Here is a 26,179-nt window from a genome sequence, read left to right as displayed (position 1 = left end):
TTGCCATTTCTCCCCACCCCTCCACTTGGCTATTTGAGATGATCCCTTTTAGCCCAGCGTGAACGGGGTCCTTTTACTGTTCCCTTACAAAAATTCCCCCATTTCAACCAGGTGACCATGAATGATATCACTCTCCTGAGGCTAACACAGAAAGATAAAGACCAAATGTTGTTTGAATGCGACCAAAACCCAGGGCCATTTGCTGCCATGCTTTGTGCTGTAATGATTTCAGACTACTTGCTACTGGCCTACCGCGGAGGACGAAATAAGGCAGCCCTCCCCAGAAACCTTCTGCAAAGCCTTTCAGCGTACCTCCAGGAGAGCTTCATGGAGATGTCCCTGGAGGATTCCCGCTCCATCCCCAGACACGTTAACAGACTTTTCCAGTAGCTGTACTGGCCACGAATGCATCCCAAGTCTTCAGGGCAAATCAAACATTTAACACTATTGCTTTTAAACCCTGTACTGTAGTTACAAATGTGCACTTACCAGAGGTGCCTTCTCTGCCTTCAGAGTCGGGGATCCCGCCTTGGGAGGGTATTGGCTCCAGGGTGATGAAAAGGTCCTGGCTGCCGGGGAGAACGGATTCATCGCTTGCCTGCTGAGCATTCTCCTCCTGCTCCTCTTCCTCATCCACAAAATCCTCCTCCATGTTGTGTGAGACTCCCCCCTTGCAGGTGTCCATGGACAGTGGTGGGGTAGTGGTAGGGTCCCCCCCAAGAATGCCATGGAGCTGATCATAGAAGCAGCATGTATGGGGCTCTGACCCAGAGCAACTGTTTGCCTGCTTTGTCTTTTGGTAGGCTTACATGAGCTCCTTGACTTTCACGCGTCACTGCTGTGTGTCCCTGTTGTAGCCACTCTCTCTACTGTGCTCTGTGCGATTTTGGCATATATATATTAGCATTTCTTCTTTTTGATTGGAGTTCTGCCTGCACAGATCCTTCTCCCCATACAGCAATCAAATCCAGTGTCTCCCATTCGCTCCATGCTGGAGCTCGTTTGCAACTCTTGGGGGACTGCATGGTCACCTGTGCTGCTGAGCTCGCCACGCTGACCAAACAGGAAATGAAGTTCAAAATTTCCCGGGGCTTTTCCTGTGTATCTGGCTAGTGCATCGGAGTTGAAAGTGCTGTCCAGAGCGGTCACACTGGAGCACTCTGGGATAGCTCCTGGAGGCCAATACCATCTAATTGCATCCGCACTACCCCAAATTCGACCCAGCAAGGTTGATTTTAGCGCTACTCCCCTCGCCGGGGAGGAGTACAGAAGTCGATGTTAAGAGCCCTTTAGGTCGACGGAACGAGGTTGCTTATGTAGATGCATTCATTTTAAAATCGACCTAACGCAGCCAATTTCGACATAACCCTGTAGTGTAGATCAGGGCCAAGTCTCATTGCCTTCATTGGACTATTCATGGGCTTAAAGTTAAGTATGTTTGTTTGCAAGAACAGGGCCTGTGCTGTTATTAGGTCACAATTATTCAGAGGAAGATTCCATGCACTAAACTACTGTTTGAAAATAAGGTAGCTTTATGATAACCAGACACTGAATGGAGCAAAAAAAAAGTCAGCTGCGCAAAGAGACTTTCACACACTACAGCTTAGCTATTCACAGTTTGAAGCACAAATTCTGTCTGGCCAAACACTCTCTTTCTTGAACATTTATTAGCTTAAAAAATAATATGAAGTACAAAAAAAAAAAAGAGGCATGTGTGACACTGGAGTTCATGTTTCAAACCAAAAAAGTCTGATTCAAAGTATCAGCAGGAGTCTCAGAATGCTAGACAGAAATAAACTGGATAATAAAATGCCATTATGTTCAGCAATGCACAAATCTTTAGGATTGACAGGCCACCAGGGCCATTCTGTTAGAACAAAAGACGGTGTTTCTTTAAAATCTGCCCCTTAAATTCTAAGTGCCAAATTCTGCTCTCAACTACTGTAAATTTACATCATTGTAACTCTGATGATTTCAGACAGGTTACTCCAGATTTCTGTTGGTGAACAGAGAATGGTAAAGAATTTTGATTCATATGACAACATATTTTCCTTCCATTTAACTTTTTGTTGAATCATTTATTTCTGCCACATTTCTCCTTACTATTTGATGTGTGTTAACTGTGTACTCTTAGTAATTGAATTTGCTATTTTAAACAGTAAAAGACCTTTTTAAAAAAAAAATGGTGCTCATATTTTGGTCCACTTCTGTTCCAATGACAAATAGTGTTCGGAAGCTACAAAAAAATAAATTAAAAACTCTGGATTACATATATACACTGATGAATTCAAATCATCTGTGACCCAAACTCAGACTCAGGAATTTCTAGCATGTATTAGTCTAGCAAATAAGGTGTGAATCTTTTAATTCTCCTTAACACCCCCTTTTCTCCCCCCACACCTTTTGTCCCAATGTTAGAATTAGTCACATCTGATAGGGAATGGCACATGAAATATCAAGTTAAAACATTGCTTACTGGTCTTAGTATCTACCTTACAATTTGACAGAGAGCAGAGTGGAGGGGGCATACAGTGTAAACAAAATAAGGAGGGTAAAAAGGCCCAAAACATGAAAAACAATTACAAAATGATGGAGTATAAATACAAAAAGCAAGACCCAGATGAAAATATTTTTCTCAGTCCCAGATGAAAAAATAAGACATAAAAATAAAACGAAAAAGTCACAAAAAAGCATTGAATCAAACTGTTTCCTGCAACGCTGGAGTTCCTTGATGTAGTGGGATTACTAAATATAGTATTTTACTAATCTCAGCAGGGAGCTGGCTAACTGCATGCCTGTCAGATGTTTCTAATGGTCACCCCCTGTGGAACAAATCTAAGGAGAGCATGAAAAACACCCACATTTAAAAAAGACCCCTTGCTAGATCATTAAGGAAAGATAAAGGCCTGTACATTCATATGTGATATATAACACAATCATTGTGTCAAGAAAACATATGTTTGATTAGTATGCTTCAGGTTCATTAATCGCTGTGTCCACTTCACAGCAGTGGGCAAAGTTTCCATTGTAGCTACTGCATGGAAGAGTAAAGATACTCGGTAGCTAAAAGACTGACAGTTCAGCACTAAATCTTGGGATATTCATAACATGCTCCCTTCTTGTAGATCCCACATACCAGCTGTACTATAGGCTTAAATCTTTATTAAAACAGGCAGTACTAGGTTTCTGACTAAGAAATAAACACTTGCTGCACCATAAATAGATAGCTTAACCATCAGAGTAAGGAAGCTGTCACAGGTTACCAGAACGGGTTTTTATATTGCTCGTTATAGTGCAGTGGACACTTAAGTTGCTGTATATAAAAACTTTTGTACATAGTGAACTGCAACGGGTAAAGATGGAAAAAACTTATTAGATCAGGACATAGTTCCCACAAAGAGGACACATCAGATATTTATTAAACTAATTCTGCACTTGATCTTAGTCAAAAAGGCTTGTGCCTCATTTATTTATATACCCTCCAAATATAAGTCTTTTGTTCTCAGTGATGGCTGTGATTTTAAAAGCTCATGCATACATCCACTGTGCTCAGTCAAGTGAGAAAGGCCTAGCCATTGACCTTCCCTGTCTCGTCATTGTAGTCACTGTGATGCTCAGTTCCATCTGAGAGGAAAGCAGGGCTACAGCCAATGTTGTTGCATGGATCACAATGCAGCAAGATGTGTACAGTAACTTAATGTATCTTCCCTCTATTACTAGACAATATTTGCTGGGAATTAAGGTGTCAGAATGGCATGCCTAAGTTCACATGTAAAACAAGCAATGACATTTTCAATAGATGCCATTTGTGACTGCAAAGACAACTTTGTGCCTGAACAAGAGAGCCAGCCTTCATTTCCTACAAATCCAGTCACTGAGGGATATATTTATCTGTGAACATTAAGAAATTACTTTTATTGTACAAAGTTAAAACTTTTAAATATATCACCCACTAAACACTGAATAATTGTTTGGTTTTTTTCCAGGTTGATTGGTTGTATACAACCAATCAACCTGGAAAAAAACCAAACACATGAATTATTCAGACATGAAACACTGTAGAACACTATAGAGCAATGTAAGTCATACATGACACGGTTCTAATACAAATGTCTTAGCTGCCTCTGATTCACTAACACAATTATTCAGAAAACAACTAATATATTCTTGGAGAGAAAAACCTAAATTCAATTTATATTTCAAACAGTCAAAGTAAATAAGAAAATGCTGCCAAATTTGTATAAAAAAAATCCCTGTGATCGTCTGTTTTCGTCATATGTACTGGGGAAAATGAGAGGTTTGTGTCTTGCTAATGAAGTATACAGGGAAAGGGTTTGCTTTAGAAAGTTTGTGGAGGAGCAAGTGACTGATGTAACTGTTTCTAATAACTGAGGAATTAAGGCAGGTTTGGAGAAAGAAACTTATTCATATTTTAAATAACATTTTGGCTTCAGCATCAACAGATATATGCTTTCACCTGCTCCTAATTTTCTTCTTGGTTATGAAGACTGTTTAAGTGAAGATGGAAACAGAACACTTATAAGCTGTCTATGTAGTGCAAGGGAAAGCATAAATTGGAGGTTACTATCTTGATGAGCAAGGGGAGCTGATCAGTGTGAAATTGCAAGCAGAAAAACAGTTCCCAGAATTTGCTGAAAATCTGGTGATAAGTTATCCATTCTATCGTGGAGTAATTTAGGTATGCAACATTGTACATACAAAAAAACCTACCCCATTATTTTCATTCACAGAAGGCACATACATTTCACTTCTAAAAATAATGCTGTTTCTTTGTGCTCCCAATTTTTAAAATGACCAGACTTCTAACTGTGAGCTAAAAATCACTGTCTGGAAGCCTAGCCTCCTGTCTGCAATGAGGAACGTGGATTTTAATGGCAGGTTTTAGTCTCATTTCTTCCTCCCCTGCATTTCTTGCTACTTTTCTTGTTAAAGGGTTTTGGTTTGAAAGTCTAAGTTACGATATTATGGTTAAAACTAAGCCCCACCCTACTAAAGACTCAGCATCACACTTTTATATTTCTGCTAGCTGAGACTTCAAGAATTTCAAAGTTTTGGCTTCACTCCAGCGTAAGGTTTGTATCTAACTTACCAAGTCACATTAGGATTTGCTCTAAAAGAACTTGGCAAGGAGCAGAGCCTGGCTTGTTTAGAACTGACTACAATATTTGGAGAGATCATGACAGCTTTACAACGTTTTTTTTTCCACACAAGTGTGTTGGTTATGAGACTGTAATTTACATTTCTTCATGCACAAAGTTACATGCAGGCATTTGGAGGAGGATTTCAGTTACCTTTTCAAGATGCTAATGAACGCAAAAATATTTTATTCAATGCACCATCCCTGAATTCATTTGCACAGTTCCTCTCCACCTGTCCTCCCTCACTGAACTTGAAACAAGAAGATTCCATTTGGCGTTTTCTGAAGACAGAAATACTAAGGCATTAAATGCTTTTAAATACTGGACTTTCTTCCTTCTGAGGGTGAGAGATAGTGATGGGCAGGGTAGTAGAAAGGTACTGCAGACATTTGGATGCAGGGAACATAAAGACTTTGGTTTGGCACCTAGTGAAACTTCAGGGTTCATATTAGCAAACCTACACATGGTTAGAAATTAAAGATCAGTGACAAAAACTATCAGGAAGAGATGAAGGTTGATAGGTGCTAGGAAGCTTGGGATAATGAAGACTCTGTCAAGTGATTCTATTGGATTTATGTTCTCAGTGAAGAAATAGGACTTTTATGAGATAATGGAAGCATGTGGTTAAGACTTTAGAGGTAGTTTTTGGATTAAGGGCTGTTGTTATTGTTAACAACATTGTAGTTATTATTGTGTTAGCCCTCTGGAGCATGGTGTTGTTTAAACATACAGGAAGACACATCCCCTGCTCCAAACAGCCAGATTCTAAAACCCTTATTCATGACGAGCATATTTTACTCATTCTATAAATAGCTCCACTGAAACCAATAGGACTATTAATGTGCTAGTAAATATCACCATGGAAGAGTATCACAAGCTGATGCAAAGAGCTTACAATCTAAGGCTCTGATACCACAAGGTGGATATTTGTACCTGCCCACAAAGAGTAAGTTCCAGAATCAGGGCCAAATTCAAGACAAGATGTATCAAGAAAATGTAGCACAAAGGAGGGAGGCATGGAAGGAGTATATGTGGCAGGGAAACCATAAGAATACAAGTCTCTAATGACCTCTTCCAAACCAAAGCTCAGAACCAGTACTCCAGCCTCATCCTCCTTGACATGTCAGCTGCCTTAGTCACAGTCAACCATACTCTTCCTGAAATCTTGCTCTCTCCTGGTTCTCTTCCTCATTGCTCCTTCAACATGTCCTTCAGAGTATCGTCCTCATCCAACTTTCTGTGGGGGTTCCACTACCTCTATCCTTAGCCCATTTCTCCTCTCCTGCTACAACTTATCTCTGAGCAATCTCATTCAAAAACACAAATTCAATTACCCTCTCACAGATGTACCTCTGTACTCCAATCCTCTCTCATTCTGTTCAAACTAAAATCTCCTCCTGTCTCCCTCACATATAGTGGATGTCTAGCCATCAGCTCAAGCTTAAACTAAAAGAGAGCGCCTAACCTTCCTCCCCAAGCTCCCCCCACTGCTTTAACCATGTCACCCCTCTTGAACCCCACCCTTTGAGACCACCTTCTCTACTGCATCAAACATAAGCTGCTTCTCTTCACTTTCAAGACCCTTCACAGCCTATCCCCACTCTACCGATGCCTCATTCACTATCAAGACGTTGACTCTCACCTCTGCCCAGTCCATAATACCAGCCTCCATCACCCACTTGTTAAATTTTCTAACAAGCTCCCTCATTAGCCACCTTCAAAACCCTCCTTAAACACTCTTTTGCTGTAATGCCTACAAAACACTTGACAGCGACCACGTCTGGTGTGCTGAGACCACAGTCTACCTTGCTGACCAACATTGTCTTATTGTTTCCTTGTACTCCCCAGTCAGTCTGTCTACATCCATCTGTTGTCTCTTGTCTTATACTTAGATTGTAAGCTCTTTGTGGTTCCTGGTCCTTGACTGGAGCTCATAGGCACTATGGTAATACAAAAAATAAAAATCACAACAACATATGGTTACATAGACTTACTATGGGCATACCTCACTGGTATCAAATAAGTTTTTTATATATGTAAAAGAAAATAAACATCAGCAACCTCCACTGGCCCTTTGCCACTGTTCATCATTAATATTAATGTCTGACGTGTCTCAGGAACACTTTTAGTATGAATTTGAATCAGTGGCTCTCAGCATCTCCGTGATAAAGTGTTGTTCTCAATGAGGCCCTAATCCCACAACTGACAGCAGTTAGGTGGACTGCTGTGTTTGTACAGGTCTCCATTGATTTCAATGGGGTTCCTTGCAGGCACAGCAGTCTACCCACATGATGCTGTAGGATTGGAGCCTTACGTATTTTTTGCCCCTGGTATGGATGAAATACAATTTGCTTTACAGCTTTCTTTCAAAACTTATCTAGATTGGGTCACTTCAGATAGCTTGAAAAAGTTTTTAAAAATCATTTTATCCTAATTATGGCCTGACCACTCTGGAGGCAAGACCTTTTTCAAAATATATTTTTGAAAGATGTTTGCTAATGCAGTCTTCCAATGCATTTTACATTAACAATGCCAGGAAGCCTGGGGTTATAATTTCCACAACCTCCTTTCCTTTATGTATTGTTTATGCTTTTCCACTCAAACTGGCTAAGAGACTTTTGTATTGTTCCAGTACTGGAACATTTGGTAGGGGTCCAGTTTCCACGCCAATAATAGCTACAAATGTTTCTGCCGTTAAAGGATTGGAGTCGAGAACCGTATCATTTGGTTTTATGTTCTAGATTTGGTCATTTGGTTCCATTCCCCATGATCAGCATCAGCCAGACTTTCCCCAAGAAATAATTCTTTAGGACTTCTCCCCTTTCCATGGAAACTTTGAACATATGTGCAATTATAATTATTAACAACTAAAGCTACAATGAAAGTTACATCCAGGTTTCTGTTATAACCTCCCGTTTCCATAAGTTCTTAATTTTTCTCAACCATTTTTTTCAGGCTGAAACTTTGCAAGTTTGTCTTAGCTGAAAGTTTTTTTAAAGGAAATTCTGAGGAAAATCTACCAACCCTTTTTGATTGTTCTCTGGGGAGAATGGAAAAATATTTTTTTCAGTTTACCACCCTCCCCAACCAAATGACCAGTGGATCACAGCAACTGAAAAATGGCTAAAATTCAAATTTCTTCAAACTTTGTATTTGGCTAGACCTCCTTAAAGAAATGTGTCTCACCCATCATTTCATTCTGCTTCTTGAGAGTGCTTTGGACTGGCTGCTGGAGGAAGTGGTAAGCAGCATTGGAGAAGCTTGTTATGGTGGGGTAAGGAAGACAGAAAACAGCTGTGGCAAGAGTGGGAAGTGTCTTCCTCCCTTCTAGCAAGTTGGAGGGAGAATGAGATGTTTCCTCCTACACAGCAGCGAGGAGGAAGAAAGGTTTTTTCCCCAACAGATGGGTGCAAGTAGGAAAGAGTAAAGCCTTCCTGCTCCCAGCAGCCAGGAAAGAGGAATGGAAATGTAGGCAAGAGAGTGACGAAACTCCCATGCCCTCTCTTCCAGAAGCTGCAGGTGGAAGGGATGGGAACTCTCAATTTGTAAGGTGATATGTAAAGGTGCGGCTTGCATTCTGTAAGCTACCCGAAACAAACACTCTGACAGGAAATGCCCTATGATCTCCTGCCTGGAAGCCAGGGGGCCTTCTTCTGAGTGTGCTGTTGCTGGGCCCTGTTTGATGGACTCCCTCATCTTCTACCCCAGTTGACATTACTGCTCTGTCCATTCTTCCTATGCAGCAAGAACATCCTGTTCGGAATGAGATGACACATTGAATTTCTTCAGCATGCTACCAGATCAGTTCAGCAGCATAAGAACCATTCTGTTAATTTCTGCTCTTACAGCTGTTTGAATTTGGGGTAACTGGAAGATGCTCAGTAATTTTCTTGGTTGTTTTTATCCCTAATCTAACGAGCACACCCAGTAAGAACTGTATGTCTGAAAGCTAACCCAGAGAACTTTGTTCTTCAGTGTCCAAATGCCTGGTAAATATCTCACTGATGCCTACTTCCTACTTATCACTGCTACATTTTTGTGATATTATGAGTTTAAGGATAACTTCAAAATGCAGTAGTAGTGGCCAGATCCTTAACTGATGTAAATTGCTGTAACTCCATTGACTTCAACAAAGCTATGATGATTTACATCAGCTGAAGATCTGGTCCTAGGTTTTCAGCTAGAAGCTGATGTGAATGAGAGGGTATCAGAGAGCAAATATCTTGATGAGGTTAGAATAGAATCAGAGACTTTAAGGTCAGAAGGGGCCATTATGATCGTCTAGTCTAACCTCCTGCACAACGCAGGCCATAGAATCTCACCCACCCACTCCTGTAACAAACCCCTGACCTATGTCTGAGCTACTGAAGTCCTCAAATCGTGATTTAAAGACTTCAAGGTGCAGAGAATCCTCCAGCAAGTGACCCATGCCCCACGCTGCAGAGGAAGGTGAAAAGCCCCAGGGCTTCTGCCAATCTGCTCTGGAGGAAAATTCCTTCCCGACCCCAAATATGGTGATCAGCTAAACCCTGAGCATGTGGGCAAGACTCACCAGCCAGACACCTAGGAAAGAATTCTCTGTAGTAACTCAGATCCCACCCTATCTAGCATCCCATCACAGGCCACTGGACATATTTACTGCTAATAGTCAAAGATCAATTGCCAAAATCAGACTATCCCATCATACCATCCCCTCCATAAACTTATCAAGCTTAGTCTTGAAACCAGATATGTCTTTTGCCTCCACTGCTCCCCTTGGGAGGCTATTCCAGAACTTCACTCCTCTGATGGTTAGAAACCTTCATCTAATTTCAAGTCTAAACTTCCTGATGGCCAGTTTATATCCATTTGTTCTTGTGTCCACATTGGTACTGAGCTTAAATAGTTCCTCTCCCTCCCTGGTATTTATCCCTCTAATATATTATAGAGATCAATCATATCTCCCCTCAGCCTTCTTTTGGTTAGGCTAAACAAGCCAAGCTCATTGAGTCTCCTTTCATAAGACAGATTTTCCATTCCTCGGATCATCCTAGTAGCCCTTCTCTGTACCTGTTCCAGTTTGAATTCAGCTTTCTTAAACATGGGAGACCAGAACTGCACACAATATTCCAGATGAGGTCTCACCAGTGCCTTGTATAACGGTACTAACACCTCCTTATCTCTACTGGAAATACCTTGCCTGATGCATCCCAAGACCGCATTAGCTTTTTTCACAGCCATATCACATTGGCGGCTCATAGTCATCCTGTGATCAACCAATACTCCGAGGTTCTTCTCCTCCTCTGTTACTTCCAAGTGATGCATCCCCAGTTTATAACAAAAATTCTTGTTATTAATCCCTAAATACATGACCTTGCACTTTTCAGTATTAAATTTCATCCTATTACTATTACTCCAGTTTACACGGTGATCCAGAGCTTCCTGTACGATCCCGGTCCCTCTCTGTATTGGCAATACCTCCCAGCTTCGTGTCATCCGCAAACTTTATTAGCATATTCCCACTTTTTGTGCCAAGGTCAGTAATAAAAGATTAAATAAAATTGGTCCCAAAACTGATCCCTGACGAACTCCACTAGTAACCTCCTTCCAGCCTGACAGTTCACCTTTCAGTATGACCCGTTGCAGTTCAGTATTACCAGTTCCTTATCCACCTTTCAATTTTCATATTGATCCCCATCTTTTCCAATTTAGCTAATAATTCCCCACGTGGAACCGTATCAAATGCCTTACTGAAATCGAGGTAAATTAGATCCACTGCGTTCCCTTTGTCTAAAAAATCTGTTACCTTCTCAAAGGAGATCAGGCTGGTTTGGCACAATCTACCTTTTGTAAAACCATGTTGTATTTTGTCCCAATTACCATTGACCTTAATGCCCTTAACTACTTTCTCCTTCAAAAATTTTTCCAAGATCTTGCATACTACAAATGTCAAACTAATAGGCCTGTAGTTACCCGGATCACATTTTTTCCCTTTCTTAAAAAGAGGCACTATGTTAGCAATTCTCCAATCATACAGTACAACCCCTGAGTTTACAGATTCATTAAAAATTCTTGCTAATGGGCTTGCAATTTCATGTGCCATTTCCTTTAATATTCTTGGATGAAGATTATCTGGGCCCCCCGATTTAGTCCCATTAAGCTGTTCGAGTTTCACTTCTACCTCGGATGTGGTAATATCTACCTCCATATCCTCGTTCCCATTTGTCATCCTACCATTATCCCTACGCTCCTCATTAGCCGCATTAAAGACTGAGGCAAAGTATTTGTTTAGATATTGGGTCATGCCTAAATTATCCTTAACCTCCACTCCATCCTCAGTGTTTAGTGGTCCCACTTCTCCTTTCTATGTTTTCTTCTTATTTATATGGCTATAGAGCCTTTTGCTATTGGTTTTAATTCCCTTTGCAAGGTCCAACTCTATATGGCTTTTGGCCTTTCTCACTTTATCCCTACATGTTCTGACCTCAATAAGGTAGCTTTCCTTGCTGATCCCTCCCATCTTCCACTCCTTGTCGGCTTTCTGCTTTTTCTTAATCACCTCTCTGAGATGCTTGCTCACCCAGCTAGGTCTACAACTCCTGCCTATGAGTTTTTTCCCCTTTCTTGGGATGCAGGCTTCTGATAGTTTCTGCAACCTTGACTTGAAGTAATTCCAGGCCTCCTCCACCTTTAGATCCACAAGTTCTTCAGTCCAATCCACTTCCCTAACTAATTTCCTGAATTTTTTGAAGTTAGCCCTTTTGAAATAAAAAACCCTAGTCACAGATCAATTTTTGTTTATCCCTCCATTTAGTTTGAACTGAAGTAGCTCATGATCGCTTGAACCAAGGTTGTCCCCTACAACCGTTTCTTCCACGAGGTCCTCACTACTCACCAAAACCAAATCTAAAATGGCATCTCCTCTTGTTGGTTCGGCAACTACTTGGTGAAGGAATCCATCAGCTATCGCGTCCAGGAAAATCTGAGCCCTATTATTATTACTAGCACTTGTCCTCCAGTCTATATCTGGGAAGTGAAAGTCTCCCATGATCACACAATTCCCATTAGAATTTACTTCATTAAAAACATTAAAGAGTTCTCTATCCATATCCAAATTGGATCCTGGTGGTCTATAGCACACCCCAAGCACTATCCAAGGACAAGCTCTTGTAGCTTTCTTTCCCAATGTGATTTTTGCCCAGACAGACTCTTTTATCCATTCCATCACTTATTTCTTTAAAGTCTACCTCATCATTGATATACAATGCTACTCCACTACCTTTGCCTTTATTTCTGTCTTTCCTAAACAGCACATACCCTTCAATACCTGTACTCCAGTCATGACTACTATTCCACCATGTTTCTGTTATCCCTATAATATCTGGTTTTACTTCCTGCACCAATAGCTCTAGTTCCTCCATTTTGTTACCTAGGCTCCTCACATTAGTGTATAAACATCTTAATTTTTGCTGTTTGGCTTCGCTCACATTCTGTACCCTATTAGGCACAGACATTCTACTGTCAGTATCACCTATTAGACTGGTATCTACACTACCCTTCCTCCTTATGTCCACTCTCCTACCCATGGCTGTATCCTTTCTTACTTCGTTTTCTGCCCTCTCAATGTTAAAATCTGGTGTGGAGATTACCTGGACATCTCCCAACCATCTCCCCCAAATTCCTAGTTTAAAGCTCTTTTAATCAGTTGTGCCAGCCTCCATCCTAGAAGTCTATTTCCCTCCCTACTCAGGTGAAGTCCATTCTGAGAGAACAGTCCTCTGTCCATGAATGCTTCCCAGTGGCCATACATCCCAAAGCAAAGGTTGTGGGGTACCCTGCAAAGACTGGTGAACTCTCAAAGGAACAACTGCTCTTGGATGGAGAAGAAATTTGCACCCTGTTAGTGCATCCTTCCTTAACAATTCATAGCTTACCACTGACTTTAACCTCAGAGGAGAGAAAATGTCCCATCTACCAAACAGGAGATAGGTGCAGTTTAGAGTGCTAGTGAGGTAAACGCAGCACCAGAGTTAAGTTAGGAGGAAGGACACAGCTACTGCTAAGATTTCCAGGGAGCTCTGCCAAACTAAAAAAGCAAATGACACTTGGTCACGCACATAAGAAATACTGAATAGAAAGTTGCACCTATCCAGCTAAGTGCTTTTAAATTTAACAGAGAAAGACACATTTCTTGACTCTGAACTGCATTTGGAAAGAATTTTTGAATAAAAATGGATATTTCTGATTGTTCAGCTGGTGATCAGATCTTGCTGAAAATGCTGTCACTGGTCAGACAAGCAGTAAGCACACCAAGGGTCCGACACACAACGAAATCAGTTGATTACAGTTTTAACATTCAAGTTATTTTCTTAGGGCTCAGTGCTGAAGCCTGACTCAGTCTATATGCAATGAGAACTCCCAGTGAAGCCAAATCTTACTGGTATTCGAGTCATTGGAAGATCTGCCTATACAAGAACTTCTGGCCTGAACCCCTTCATTATTAAATAGTATAACAGTACTAGAACTAGCTACCTATCTCTGATACTATTACTAAGTAGTGAATTCAATGTTAAACAAACAATTTTTAAAAGCAACTAAGTGTCTTAGAAGCTTAAGTCCCATTTTCAAAAGTGAATAGGACCTGATTTTCAAAAATTTTCAAAGTGGTATATCAAAGCAGGCTAGGTGTCTAACTCCCAGGGAAATCAATAGTAGCTGGGAACTTAACCTACTTAGGTGCTTTTGAAATCCAACTAGGAGCCTATCTGCATCTTTAGGTGCCTAAATTCCTTTGAAACTCAATGAGTCTTAGGCTTCTAAGTGCCTAAGTCACTTTTGAAAATGGCACTTAGGTGTTTTTGAACATTTTATCCATGGTCCCCATTCCAAGGATCTTAAAATAGTGACCGATCTGAACAAAACCCCACATATGAACTTCTAATCCAAACCATATATTTCAATCAGATCCAATTCCTAGGTCCAGACAAGACTGGACTGATAGCCATATCCAAATCGCCACAAAGTTTGGACTATTAGGATATACTTCATGATTTCAGTCAGTTCTGGTTGGGCCTATCTCTGCTTACAACCCAAGGCCATGATCCTTACACTAGTGCTGAACTTTGTGCACCAAGAGTAGTCCTATTGACTTCAATGAGTTCAATGGGACTTCTCATGGGCGTAAAGTTTGTCATAAGTGTAAGTCTTTGCAGGACTTGCACCTAAATCAGACACAGACAAATAATTGAGACACACAAAATGCTACATTTTGGTGAGGTGAGGATCACTTGAAAAATGCCCAGCAATGCAATTTTTAAGTAAATCAGTGTATAAAATGGAATAGTTAATAAATAAACAGAAGTGGGAAAATAGTTATACTGTGCAAACACTGCAATCAGTGACAAATTCAAACAGAAACTCCTATTAGAGAGCCATGATAATGTAACGATGAATGTACCCAAGGCCCTGATCCTGAGATCACTGCATGCACGTGTACTACTGAAGCCAACAGGGCCCCACACAAGTGCATCATTGTGTCGACACTCAGCGATTGCAGGATGGGGCCAAAAGTTATGGTACCTTGAGCCCTACCATCCTTACTTCAGGAAACCTCCCACTGGATTAACTGATGGACTCCAAGTAACTCCACTGAGTGTTTTGCCTTAGTAAGAACTACAGGGTTACATCATTAATGTGTAAACTGTTGCTCTAGAGATTTCCATTTAAACAAACTCTTTGAAATAATTTACTACACTTAAACTGTCAGCAAATATATGCTTTAACTTCTCTATTCCAGGTTCAAAGCAGTGAATAAAAAGACAGTCATTTTAAAATAATTATTTTAACCAAAGCTTAATTTTCCTTTAAATAATCTCTCAGCAATTGTCTGCAAAATAATTAACTTGTAGATCATTTGCATACAAAATAAGTACTAAGAATGCTTTATTCAGACTTTGTAAAGGCTTATTTGTGAAGTATTTGGTTTCACTAAGAATGGTAATGTGAACTCTGCCATTCTTGGAAAGTATCCATGGATAGCATCTGTATTATGGTGAGAGAGAGCTGATATCTACCATTTACAAATTTCTTTGGAATAATAAGTCAAGAAATTTTAATACACTTTTTAAGCACTTTTCCACATATTGGTCCCGATAGCTCTTAACTATTAATAGTTTGTAACACAACATGACTGATGTCATATACAATTGCTTCAGAAGAATTTAAATTAAATAATCACATAACAAAAGGTGCCCTCTTCAGCTAAAGAAGTTGAAAGAAATATCATAAAAAAATCAATAGGCAAATATTTTTGTTTACATTTACAATAATAAAACTTCAGACAAGTATTTATTGTTTTTAAAAAAATACATTATAACAGAACAAAATGTATATGTTGATCATGAAAGACAAAACTACTGTTATTATCTGGACTAGAATGCACATGCATGCTAACAGTTCAAAAATCATTTCAGGGCATTCAGGAAACATGAAACAAGCTACCTGTTTGTGAATGTACTATTTTTCTACTTGGTAAGTATGCCTGAGAAAGTTAACCTGTAAAGAAATAGGCTTTTAAACTCTTAAACACAAAGAGCTTTCTACAGTGAAATGGTGAAGAGACCTGTGATATGCACCTGACAGGCCACTAAGCCATTTCCCACAGAGATTCTGTTCACTGCTCCACCTCAGTTCAGTGATCCAGCAGTGGCACAGAGTTTCACATCAATACCAAATTAATTCAACCAAGGTATTAAAAAAGCATGCTGATATGATGTAAAATCACCAGTTTATATACAGAGGGTATGTGGAAATCAAATAGGTTCTCTACCAAAGTTAGTGTATTGTTGTGCAGTATTATGGACAAGTAAAAAGTAATGATAAAGCAGGGATTATATGTCTGGCTCAAGTTAAGACCCTTTAAAAACTACAATTTCAACACAATCATCTAGAATCAAAGAATGAAAAATCAGGATAAATGCAAATAATCATTTTACAGTAGCCACATACTATAGCTAAGTAGGAACCAATATGTAGCTTGGGAAAATAGTACCATAAATTGTGCTTTGGGTATATGAAAATAAATTATTACTAGCAGGCACAAGCAGTCTGACAATATGTGAAAGGAAGCAGTGAAAACGTCGGGGATTGAATTTCCTTTCATCAGGATTTGTCTGCTCCTACTGTATGCAGATGACAAATGGAACTGAGAGAAATTCAAGATATTTAACTCTTATTAGTAATGTAATGCTACTGTAATGGGTTTTAGATTTTTGCCTTTTCTTGTATTAAAAGAAATAAAAACTAATCAATCAAAAGCTATATACTGAGGATTGTTCAGAATCTGAGTGCATGTTTTCTTCATTAAGAACAATGGGCCAGTTCCAGTCGGTACAAATCGGTGTAGCTCTGTTGAAGTCAATGAATCTATGTCAATTTATGGAACACAGTGTCTGACACTATGCCTTCAATTTTAGCGGTCCTGTTGAAATCATTACAAGCAACTGCATACTTTGTAAATTACATGGGCTTGAAAAAAAAAACAATCATGGGCATAAAAAATTCTAATAGAAACCTTTAATTTTCATAATTTCATAATTTAAGCAGATAATACATGATCATACTACATGAGCTAGATCATATGAAACAAAGTTATCAAACAAAACAAATTTATAAGTCTGAGGAGAAAAAAACCACGACGGTAAAACGATGGAATTTTAACAGCCAATCCTACCCTGCAATGTTGAAACACATTAAAATATACTATTGCACATATGTATACATTTTTCTGAGTGTGATCAGGAAGCAGCTTCCTTCCCCCATTTTGTAGCACTGCACAAATGGCTAGGTGCATTACGGAGGCTTTTTACTGGCCTATGAAGTATAAGGTATTATCCACTGCTGGAGACAGGTCATCAGACTTGATGGACTAGTTAACTGATCCAGTATGGTAAATCCTATGTTATTCTTTCACCAGTACTGAGCACGGCATCAAGAGCACTCTATGCTGCTCTGACACCAGACACGCGGTTAAGTTATACCTTTCAATCAGTACTTCATTCTTCAGTCTACTTGTAGCATGTGCAGAGAGGAAAGCAGAACACCAATTATAAGGAGTACCATAAGGGCCCCCTGATCCAGCAATGCCTTTAACAAGTGCTTAACTTTATGTTTGTGAGTAGTCCCACTGATATCAATGGCATTATTCACATGCTTAACAGTAAGCACGAGCTTAAGTGCTTTGCTGGACCAGGTCCTAAGAGAGGATCCAGTATCAGAACAGAAGGAGCGCACTGAGAGTAGGAGACCCAGAAAGCAGTGCAAGGGAACTGGAAAGCATCTTTTACGTTTATAATTGTTAAAGGAGGACAAATGGGGAGAAAGATGGGCTAAGGTTATATCTATACTGCAATCACGGGGTGTGACTGCAGCTCAAGCAGACATTCCTAAGCTAGCTAGCTAGCTTGGCTCCTGGAAAAGTGAAGCTCTGGCAGCACTGTACAAGCCCACCCAGAACCCTGGGTAATTACTCACACAGCTGCCCTGCACTGAAACACATGCTGCCACAGCGTCACTGCTCCAGTATGTGAGCTAGCTAGATTAAAGCTAGCTTGGGTAGGTCTCCTTGAGCTGCAATCACACCCCATACTTGTACTACAGACATACACAATATGCATTCTCCTCCTCTGTGTAAGGGGGAATCTCCTGGATCCAGAAACTTTCTTAGAGCCCCTGCTAATTTTACAAGATAGGTGGCATGCGTGGTCATACTCTAGAGGGCAAGAGGGAAATCCTAGATGGCAATGCTATGATTCTGGCTGAAGAGCTTCATTTTCCTCCTCCCATACCTGAAAGCCTTGAATCCTTGCCAAATACTCCAGCTGTTTTGAAGGCTGCACTGCAGAACAGGGGGAAGCAGGAGATATTCCTTTTAGACCTATGGCTTCAGCAGTCGGGGATGTTCCATTCATGAGGAGTTCCCTGGCAATTGTAGCTGTACTATTAGTAGTAGCAGATATGCTGAAGAAAGAGCTAGAAGTCTGGCTCATTTCTTTGGATGACAAATAGCTTCCAGTAGTGCCAGGGGCTGCTTTGTTGCGGCTTGCTTCCATCTCTTGATAAACATCAGGTGAGAGATGGAGAATTCCCTTTGGTGCTGAAAATGAAAGCAAAGACCATTCTCATTACACTTGCAGTGAGTTAAAGATGGACAACTATACCATTGTCAGTTTAGATGCTTCCCACCTGAAAACAAACTGTATACTTATAGGTCTTTTTCAGTAGTAACTGCGAGTCAGAATGCATAATCTACCTGATTATAACCAAAACTGGTTTTAAAAGGACATTAAGGGGAAGGATTTTTTTTTTTTTTTTTTTTTAAAGATCCTAAATGTGGCCTCTAAAACTGCGCTTGAAATTTGGCATTCACAGACCATTTGGCATGCACAAATGAGATACTTAGATGTCAGAACTTACAAGACATAGCCACACCCCAAAATATGACAAATTTTATTTGGTTGTAATCCTCTTCCTTCCCACATCCCTACACCATTGTCTGTTGTCATCATTTGCTGTGCTAACGTGCCTTATTTAGGCCGCATACCCTTCAGTGAAGGAAACAGTCTTCTTATTTTAAGCATTATGGATATCTGTGACACAGTATATATTGTAAAGAATAATATCTTTTTGACTTGTACTTGAGAAGGTGTATTCTTTGCTCAGTGTGAACACCATTTACACCACAGGAATTATGCTATGTATTAGAGACCCAAAGAATTTATTCACGTGCAGTTATGGAAATACCTCTAATATTAGACATACAGTTAAGGATAATTGCTCTTGGTAACTATATTTCAGTATTTTAAATAATATTTTTAGACAATGAAGTCCCAATCCTGCATACACATGTACACCTGAATAACTTTACACACTTGAGGAAATCAACTGAGATTCTCATGTGTGCAAGAGTGTTCCGGATCAGGGCTTATTTAAGCCATCTTACTATACAGTCAAGCTATGTTTTGAAAAATAAATGATATCCATTTTGAAGATAGTTTAAGAAGTAATAATGAACATGAAAATATTTTATTAAATTACAACAAGCATATTGGAGCCTTCTATTAGTAGCAGTCAGACTGCCTAAAATATGACATTTGTGACAGCTGGCAGTATGGGAGTCCATTTTACAATAGCAAACCAGTTCGGCAACTAGTTTAGCTATGAGAAGAAAAATGCGATCGTTCAATGTTTACAGATTATTTTTCATTTGCAATGCATATGAAAGTCATTTTAAGATTGCAGAACAGTCTTAAAGAAGAATCGAAACTGGATTTCTAGTTTCTTATAATGGGTTTTCATAATCTCAGTGGCACAAATGCTACTTTTTAAATAAGATGTCTGCTGCCTGAAGTAGATTCGGAAATACCAGCTATAATTAAAATCCTGAAATTCAAATACATGGTGAACATGCTTCCTTGCTGAACTTTCAGACTGCTGTCTGAGCAAATTGGTTATAGGTGTGTCTTGTAATTGCTTTACTCAATTTGGCTTTTAACTCATAAGCTTCATATGGTTAGACCACAATCCAATATTGCTGATTACAGGCATGAAAAGGTTTCATGAAGTATTATTGTTAAAATGTGAATAATTTCGTAACTGCAGTGATTAATTTCACAAGAGGAGACATAACGTGTGGTTCAACTCTCTTACCTTGCAAACCATATTCACACAAGTATAGAGACTCACACAAGCCCCACTAACAGAACTACTTGCATGAGTAAAATTAGGACTGGACCCCAAATTCTGGCTTCCCCCCACTGAGCCACTACAAGAGCAGGTGCAGAGCCACCGCAAGCTACAATTCCTCAAACCTGACTGCCTGGGCAGGGCAAACACAGGCAAGGAAGTTCAAGTGGCCTCCTGACAGGGAACCCTACAGTGCTCCGTAAAGTTGCTTCAGATCAGAGCAATTCAGGCTCTAATAAGTGCACAGTGAGAGTGGGTACATGAATGGAAAGAGCAAGACACATTCCTTACCCAGCTGATTACTATGTCTTGTCTCCTTGCCTAAAGCTTAGAGAGCCCTATGGCTCCAGTCCTCCAACTGACTTTGCATGGACAGGTCTCCAGGGAAGTCAGTGGGGCTCTGCCCAGGCACAGCGGTTCACCTGCATGAACCTCTTGCAGGACCGGAGGCCCAGATCAATATGTTGCATGGCTTCTGAATGGCTGTACTATGGAAGTGTTGGAGCCTCTTCCTGCCCCTCTCTATGTACCATCTTCCCCCCAGACAGATCCGTGCAGGACAATATAGAATACAGCCCTATAAGGATAAAACACCATATGCATATGTATAAAGCAATATTATGTACAGTATTTTAATAATATACCCTTCATCTGAGACTCCACCACCTTCAGATAAATCTCATCTCACCTCACATTTTTTAAATTGCTTTGTAAAATGGATACAGGGTTTAAATGATTTAAACAGACATAGCGCATCCCCCAGGTTACTGTCAGGTAAAACTGGGCTACATAAACCAAGAAACAATCATCACAAAATAGAACGGCAAGTACTCAGCACCTCCTAAATCTGACGCACTGTAAATCCAATTTCACTAAATGCATTTGAGAAATAGAGGTGATTAATTCAATAATATAAGTAAAAGAACACACTGGCGCAGAAATACTATTATGAAAAAGAATCTATTTTGGAAAAAAGCAACACAATGCTAACTTTTTTACAAAATATTTTAAACCAAATTAAGTACTGCAGATGTCTATTCCATTGATGTAATATTCCTTAAAACAAACATTTCACATGCTTTCTCAGCCTTTTCAATGTTTTTACATGATCCACCCAAATATCTAACTGCTGTCTGGAACAATAGTTTGGAATTTTTCCAGACTACCAAACTTTCTAAATGTTAAAATAACTAATATATGGCATATGATGAATAAAAAGATATTCAGCATGATATATCAAATGTTCTTATAAACCACCTACATTGTTATAAAGGAGATTGTAAATTAATAATAGTAATAGTACTTTGCCTTTATATAACACCTTCCAGCTGAGGATCTCAAAGTGCTTTACAAGTAACAATTAATTAAGTCATATGAAACACCTAAGAGGTAGACATTATTGCCATCACTGACTATTTTTAAAAACCAAGTGATGTAGTATTTTGGACATTATATTAATACACTTGCAAACTGTTAGGATTTTAACTAGAATTTAAGTTTAATGAGGCTAATTAAAACTTGCTTTAAACAGCTGCTGCTGAAGTATAGAAAAACTTTTAAAAATTGCTTTTGGAACATTTGTGCTAAGAAATATATTTTCTTAAGTTTTATTGCCTATTTTTAAAACAATACTAAGGATCCTTCTATAAAATTCTTCTGCGCCTGCTGCTTATTCCTAATCTAAATGTATAACCTTCTGTTTGACTATTACAGTTTAGCTGCTGTGGAAATTATGGTATTACAGGATGATAATTATGATATCAAGTGAGAAATGAACTATAGAAGTATAAGAACTCTTAGAAACAAATACCAGAAACTGCTTTCATACACATACTTTTGTTAATAAAATTTGGGAGACTAGAAATACAAACAAATGAGATATCTATTGACTCATCTCTAGACAGGAGTTGTCCACACAGCATGAGCGGATCTCTAAGTGAGCAAAGTTCTTATAAGCTTATTATTCCTCTGCAAAATCTAGATTTTTATGTAAATATCAGGAAAAAATCATATGCTAAATTCAATACAAATCTCATATTACAGAATCATATGTAACTGTAAATCAAAGGTTATAGCAAAGATGCAGAGTAATATATGACAATTATCAGGAGTCTCAGGAACTATATTTCACCATATATATCAACAATGGTACACCTTCTGCTGCATATAACCTGGAGGTGCATTCATGAAAGACCTATAAATAATTTCCATGCACAAGCATATTATTTACACCCGTGGGCAATCATGTAAGGAAAATATGCAGACTAGCTATGCAGTATAATCACTAACACTTGAAAAACAATTCTAATCCATTCTTTAATGGTAATTGTTAGCAGTCGCTTAAAATTTTAATCTCTAAAAAGACTTCCAACCCTACAATCAAATACAGGTGTGTATGATCTTTTGTCTGCATCTGCCAATCAGATACTAGAAAACTGCAAAGTGGTATGGAGGCATACTATATAAATGGCTAGATTAAGACAATGTAGGGACCTGGGTAACATCTCTACCTGGGTAGTCCCCGTAGCCCTACCTCTGTGCTGTGGTCCCATCCCTGCCTGGACTAGCAGTGGCAGAGCCACCAGTGCAAGTGGCATCTTTGCTCTTACCCACCATTCCTCTTTGGACAGGCTGGGGACTCCCTCCTCCCTGGCCCATCACACTGTGTTGGATTCCCTTCCAGAGGAAAACTCAGCCCTCACCCATCAGAGCAAAGGATTCTATGTGAGAGGGCACTTGCCAACATCACCCCCAGCAGAGCCATGGTGACAACAAGCCCCCCACAGACATAGCCTCTGCTGCAGAGGTACTGACGGCCCCACGGCAGCAGGTTCCTCAGCAAACAATCCAATAAAGTGAATGGGGCTCTTAACCATCTTAAAGCCATCACAGGGCTGTCTGCAGATTTAGGACAATATCTCTTCATCAGTTACACTGGGTCATGCTTTCAAGCTTTTCTTCACAACCACGAGGTCTAGGAACATATTTTTGAACATGAAAGCTGAGATCCTGATGTTGTAATAAAGAACAGGAGTACTTGTGGCAACTTGGAGACTAACAAATTTATTTGAGCATAAGCTTTCGTGGGCTACAGCCCACTTCATCGGATGCATAGAATGGAACATATAGTAAAAAGATAGATATATACATACAGAGAACATGAAAAGGTGGCGTAAGAGGCTAATTAATTAAGATGAGCTATTATCAGCGGAGAAAAAAAACTTTTGTAGTGATAATCATGGTGGCCCGTTTAGACAGTTGACAAGAAGGTGCGAGGACACTTAACATGGGGAAATAGATTCAATATGTGTATCAAAAAAATGCATAATGACCCAGCCACTCCCAGTCTCTATTCAAACCCAAGTTAATGGTATTGCATATTAATTCAAGCTCAGCAATTTCTCGTTGGAGTCTGTTTTTGAAGCTTTTCTGTTGCAAAATTGCCACCCTTAAATCTTTTACTGAGCGGACAGAGAGGTTGAAGTGTTCTCCTACTGGTTTTTGAATGTTATGATTCCTGATGTCAGATTTGTGTCCATTTATTCTTTTGCGTAGAGACTGTCCGGTTTGGCCAATGTACATGGCAGAGGGGCAATGCTGGTACATGATGGCATATGTCACATTGGTAGATGTGCAGGTGAACTAGCCCCTGATTGTGTGGCTAATGTGATTAGGTTCTATGATGGTGTCACTTGAATAAATATGTGGACAGAGTTGGCATCGGGCTTTGTTGCTAGGATAGGTTCCAGGGTTAGTGTTTTTGTTGTGTGGTGTGTGGTTGCTGGAGAGTATTTGCTTCAGGTTGGAGGGCTGTCTGTAAGCAAGGACTGGTCTGTCTCCCAAGATCTGTGAGAGTGAGAGATCATTTTTCAGAATAGGTTGTAGATCTTTGATGATGCACTGCAGAGGTTTTAGTTGGGGCCCGAAGATGACAGCTAGTGGTGTTCTGTTATTTTCTTTGTTGGGCCTGTCCTGTAGTAGGTGACTTCTGTGTACTCCTCTGGCTCTGTCAATCCCTGAAAGAGTACAGGAATGGATCTGTGCAGACATATGCCTAGAACCCCAACCAGGGGTATTCTATTTGCTACCCAAGATCCATAAACCTGGAAATCCTGGATGCTTCATCATCTTAGGCATTGGCACCCTAATAGCAGGATTGTCTGGCTATGTGGACTCTCTCCTTAGTCCCTACGCTACCAGCACTCCTAGCTATCTTCGAGACACGACTGACTTCCTGAGGAAACTACAATCCAAAGGTGATCTTCCTGAAAACACCATCCTGGCCACTATGGATGTAGAAGCCCTCTGTACCAACATTCCACACAAAGATGGACTACAAGCTATCAGGAACAGTATCCCCCATAATGTCACGGCAAACCTGGGGGCTGACCTTTGTGACTTTGTCCTCACCCACAACAATTTCACATCTGGGGACAATATATACCTTCAAGTCAGCGGCACTGCTATGGCTACCTGCATGACCCCACAGCATGCCAACTTTTTATGGCTAACTTAGAATGCTTCCTTAGCTCTCGTCCCCTAACGCCCCTACTCTACTTGCGCTACATTGATGACATCTTCATCATCTGGACCCATGGAAGAGAAGCCCTTGAGGAATTCCACCACAATTTCAACAATTTCCATCCCACCATCAACCTCAGCCTAGACCAATCCATACGAGCTGTCCATTTCCTGGACACTACTGTGCTAATAAGTGATGGTGACATAAACACCACCCTATATCGGAACCCTACTGACCCCTATTCCTACCTACATGCCTCCAGGCTTCCATCCAGGACACACCACACGATCCATTATCTACAGCCAACCTCTAAGATACAACCGCATTTGCTCCAACCCCTCAGACAGAGACAAACACCTACAAGATCTCTATCAAGCATTCTTAAAACTACAATACCCACCTGCTGAAGTGAAAAAACAGATTGGCAGAGCCAGAAGAGTACCCAGAAGTCACCTACTACAGGACAGGCCCAACAAAGAAAATAACAGAATGCCACTAGCTATTTCCCCATGTTAAGTATCTTCACACCTTCAACTGTCTAAATGGGCCATCTTGATTATCACTACAAAAGTTTTTCTCTCCTGCTGATAATAGCTCATCTTAATTAGTTAGCCTCTTACGTCACCTTTTCATGTTCTCTGTATGTATGCATCTATCTTCTTAGTATATGTTCCATTCTATGCGTACGATGAAGTGGGCTGTAGCCCACGAAAGCTTATGCTCAAATAAATTTGTTAGTCTCTGTGGTGCCACAAGTACTCCTGTTCTTTTCTGCGGCTACAGACTAACACGGCTGCTACTCTGAAACCTGATGTTGTAATGTGACTTTCAGAAGATAGTCCCATGTCTAAAGAACTGTGTCTCAATCCAGCTCTGAACATACCAGACCTAATTCTTTCCCTCCTCTTGTTCAGTACCGTCAGAAAACTCCTTCTCCCCCACAGTTTTCAGTCTTTTCTTGTTTCAATGACTCAGAGTCATAGCTTTTCCCTAAGCAAGGGGCAGAGCACTGTTCTGCTGCCCCTGGAGCACACTGGAAAACAGACTGTGACTCAGAGACTCACAATCTGTCTTCTGGTCTCCCTGCTGTGCTGAGGAGAAAGCTACAATAGTTGGTGTGTTGGGAGGGGACAAGGCTTCACCCATTTCCTCCCTCACCTCCAGAACACTTCATTGGAACATGCCTTGCTCCCTGCACTGCAATTTGTACCGCCAGTAAAAGTGTGTGCCTTACTCCTGTGGGCTGCAATGCCTACAGGACCATGATTTAGCCCTACATGCGATCTGCTTATCTTACAAAATAAACAGATCATTTCAACATTTGAAATTAGCAATCTTTTTTCAGCCAAAGATAAGTTATATGAGATATGATCAGTACCTGGGAATTCAATAAAATCAGCCAGCAATAACCACCCAATAGTTTATTTTTAAGACCCAGATTCTGCCACACTTACTCATGCTGAGGAATACCTTACTTCTTGATTAGTCTCACTAAAATCAACAGGACTAACTGCAAAGTAAGGTACTTTGCAACACGAGTGAGGGGTATCAGAATCTGGCACCAAGTTACTTCACCACGAAGTAATTCACAGTAGACCAGATTCTGTAAGGTGTTGAGCACCTGCAGATCCACATGGATTTCCACAGGAGCTGCAGCTGCTCAACATCTCTTAGCATCTGGCCCATCATAAATCCAATTTCACCAAAAAGCCCTGGAGAAATTCTAAAAATAAGGGTGGCTATTTTAGTAACAAGAATGAGTAATTTAAGTATTACC

At 40.1% G+C, this 26,179-nt stretch overlaps 1 protein-coding gene across 28 annotated transcripts in view; it reads right to left on the bottom strand.

Annotated features, from left to right (window-relative positions):
* Positions 1–26,179, bottom strand: part of STAU2 (staufen double-stranded RNA binding protein 2) — a 231,633-nt gene that overhangs the window by 103,719 nt on the left and 101,735 nt on the right. For 26 of the 28 annotated variants that reach the window (XM_043539463.1, XM_043539469.1, XM_037892434.2 and 23 more), the window contains one exon: positions 17,984–18,291. In XM_043539463.1, coding sequence (XP_043395398.1) covers positions 17,984–18,291 — 308 coding nt within the window. Of the gene's footprint in view, positions 1–16,697; positions 18,292–26,179 lie in introns of those variants that run through there. The other 2 variants (XM_043539479.1, XM_043539481.1) reach the window with 1 other exon arrangement.

Source organism: Chelonia mydas, chromosome 2, assembly GCF_015237465.2.
Source record: "Chelonia mydas isolate rCheMyd1 chromosome 2, rCheMyd1.pri.v2, whole genome shotgun sequence".
Taxonomy (NCBI): domain Eukaryota; kingdom Metazoa; phylum Chordata; order Testudines; family Cheloniidae; genus Chelonia; species Chelonia mydas.
This window is presented reverse-complemented; position numbering and strand designations above follow the sequence as displayed.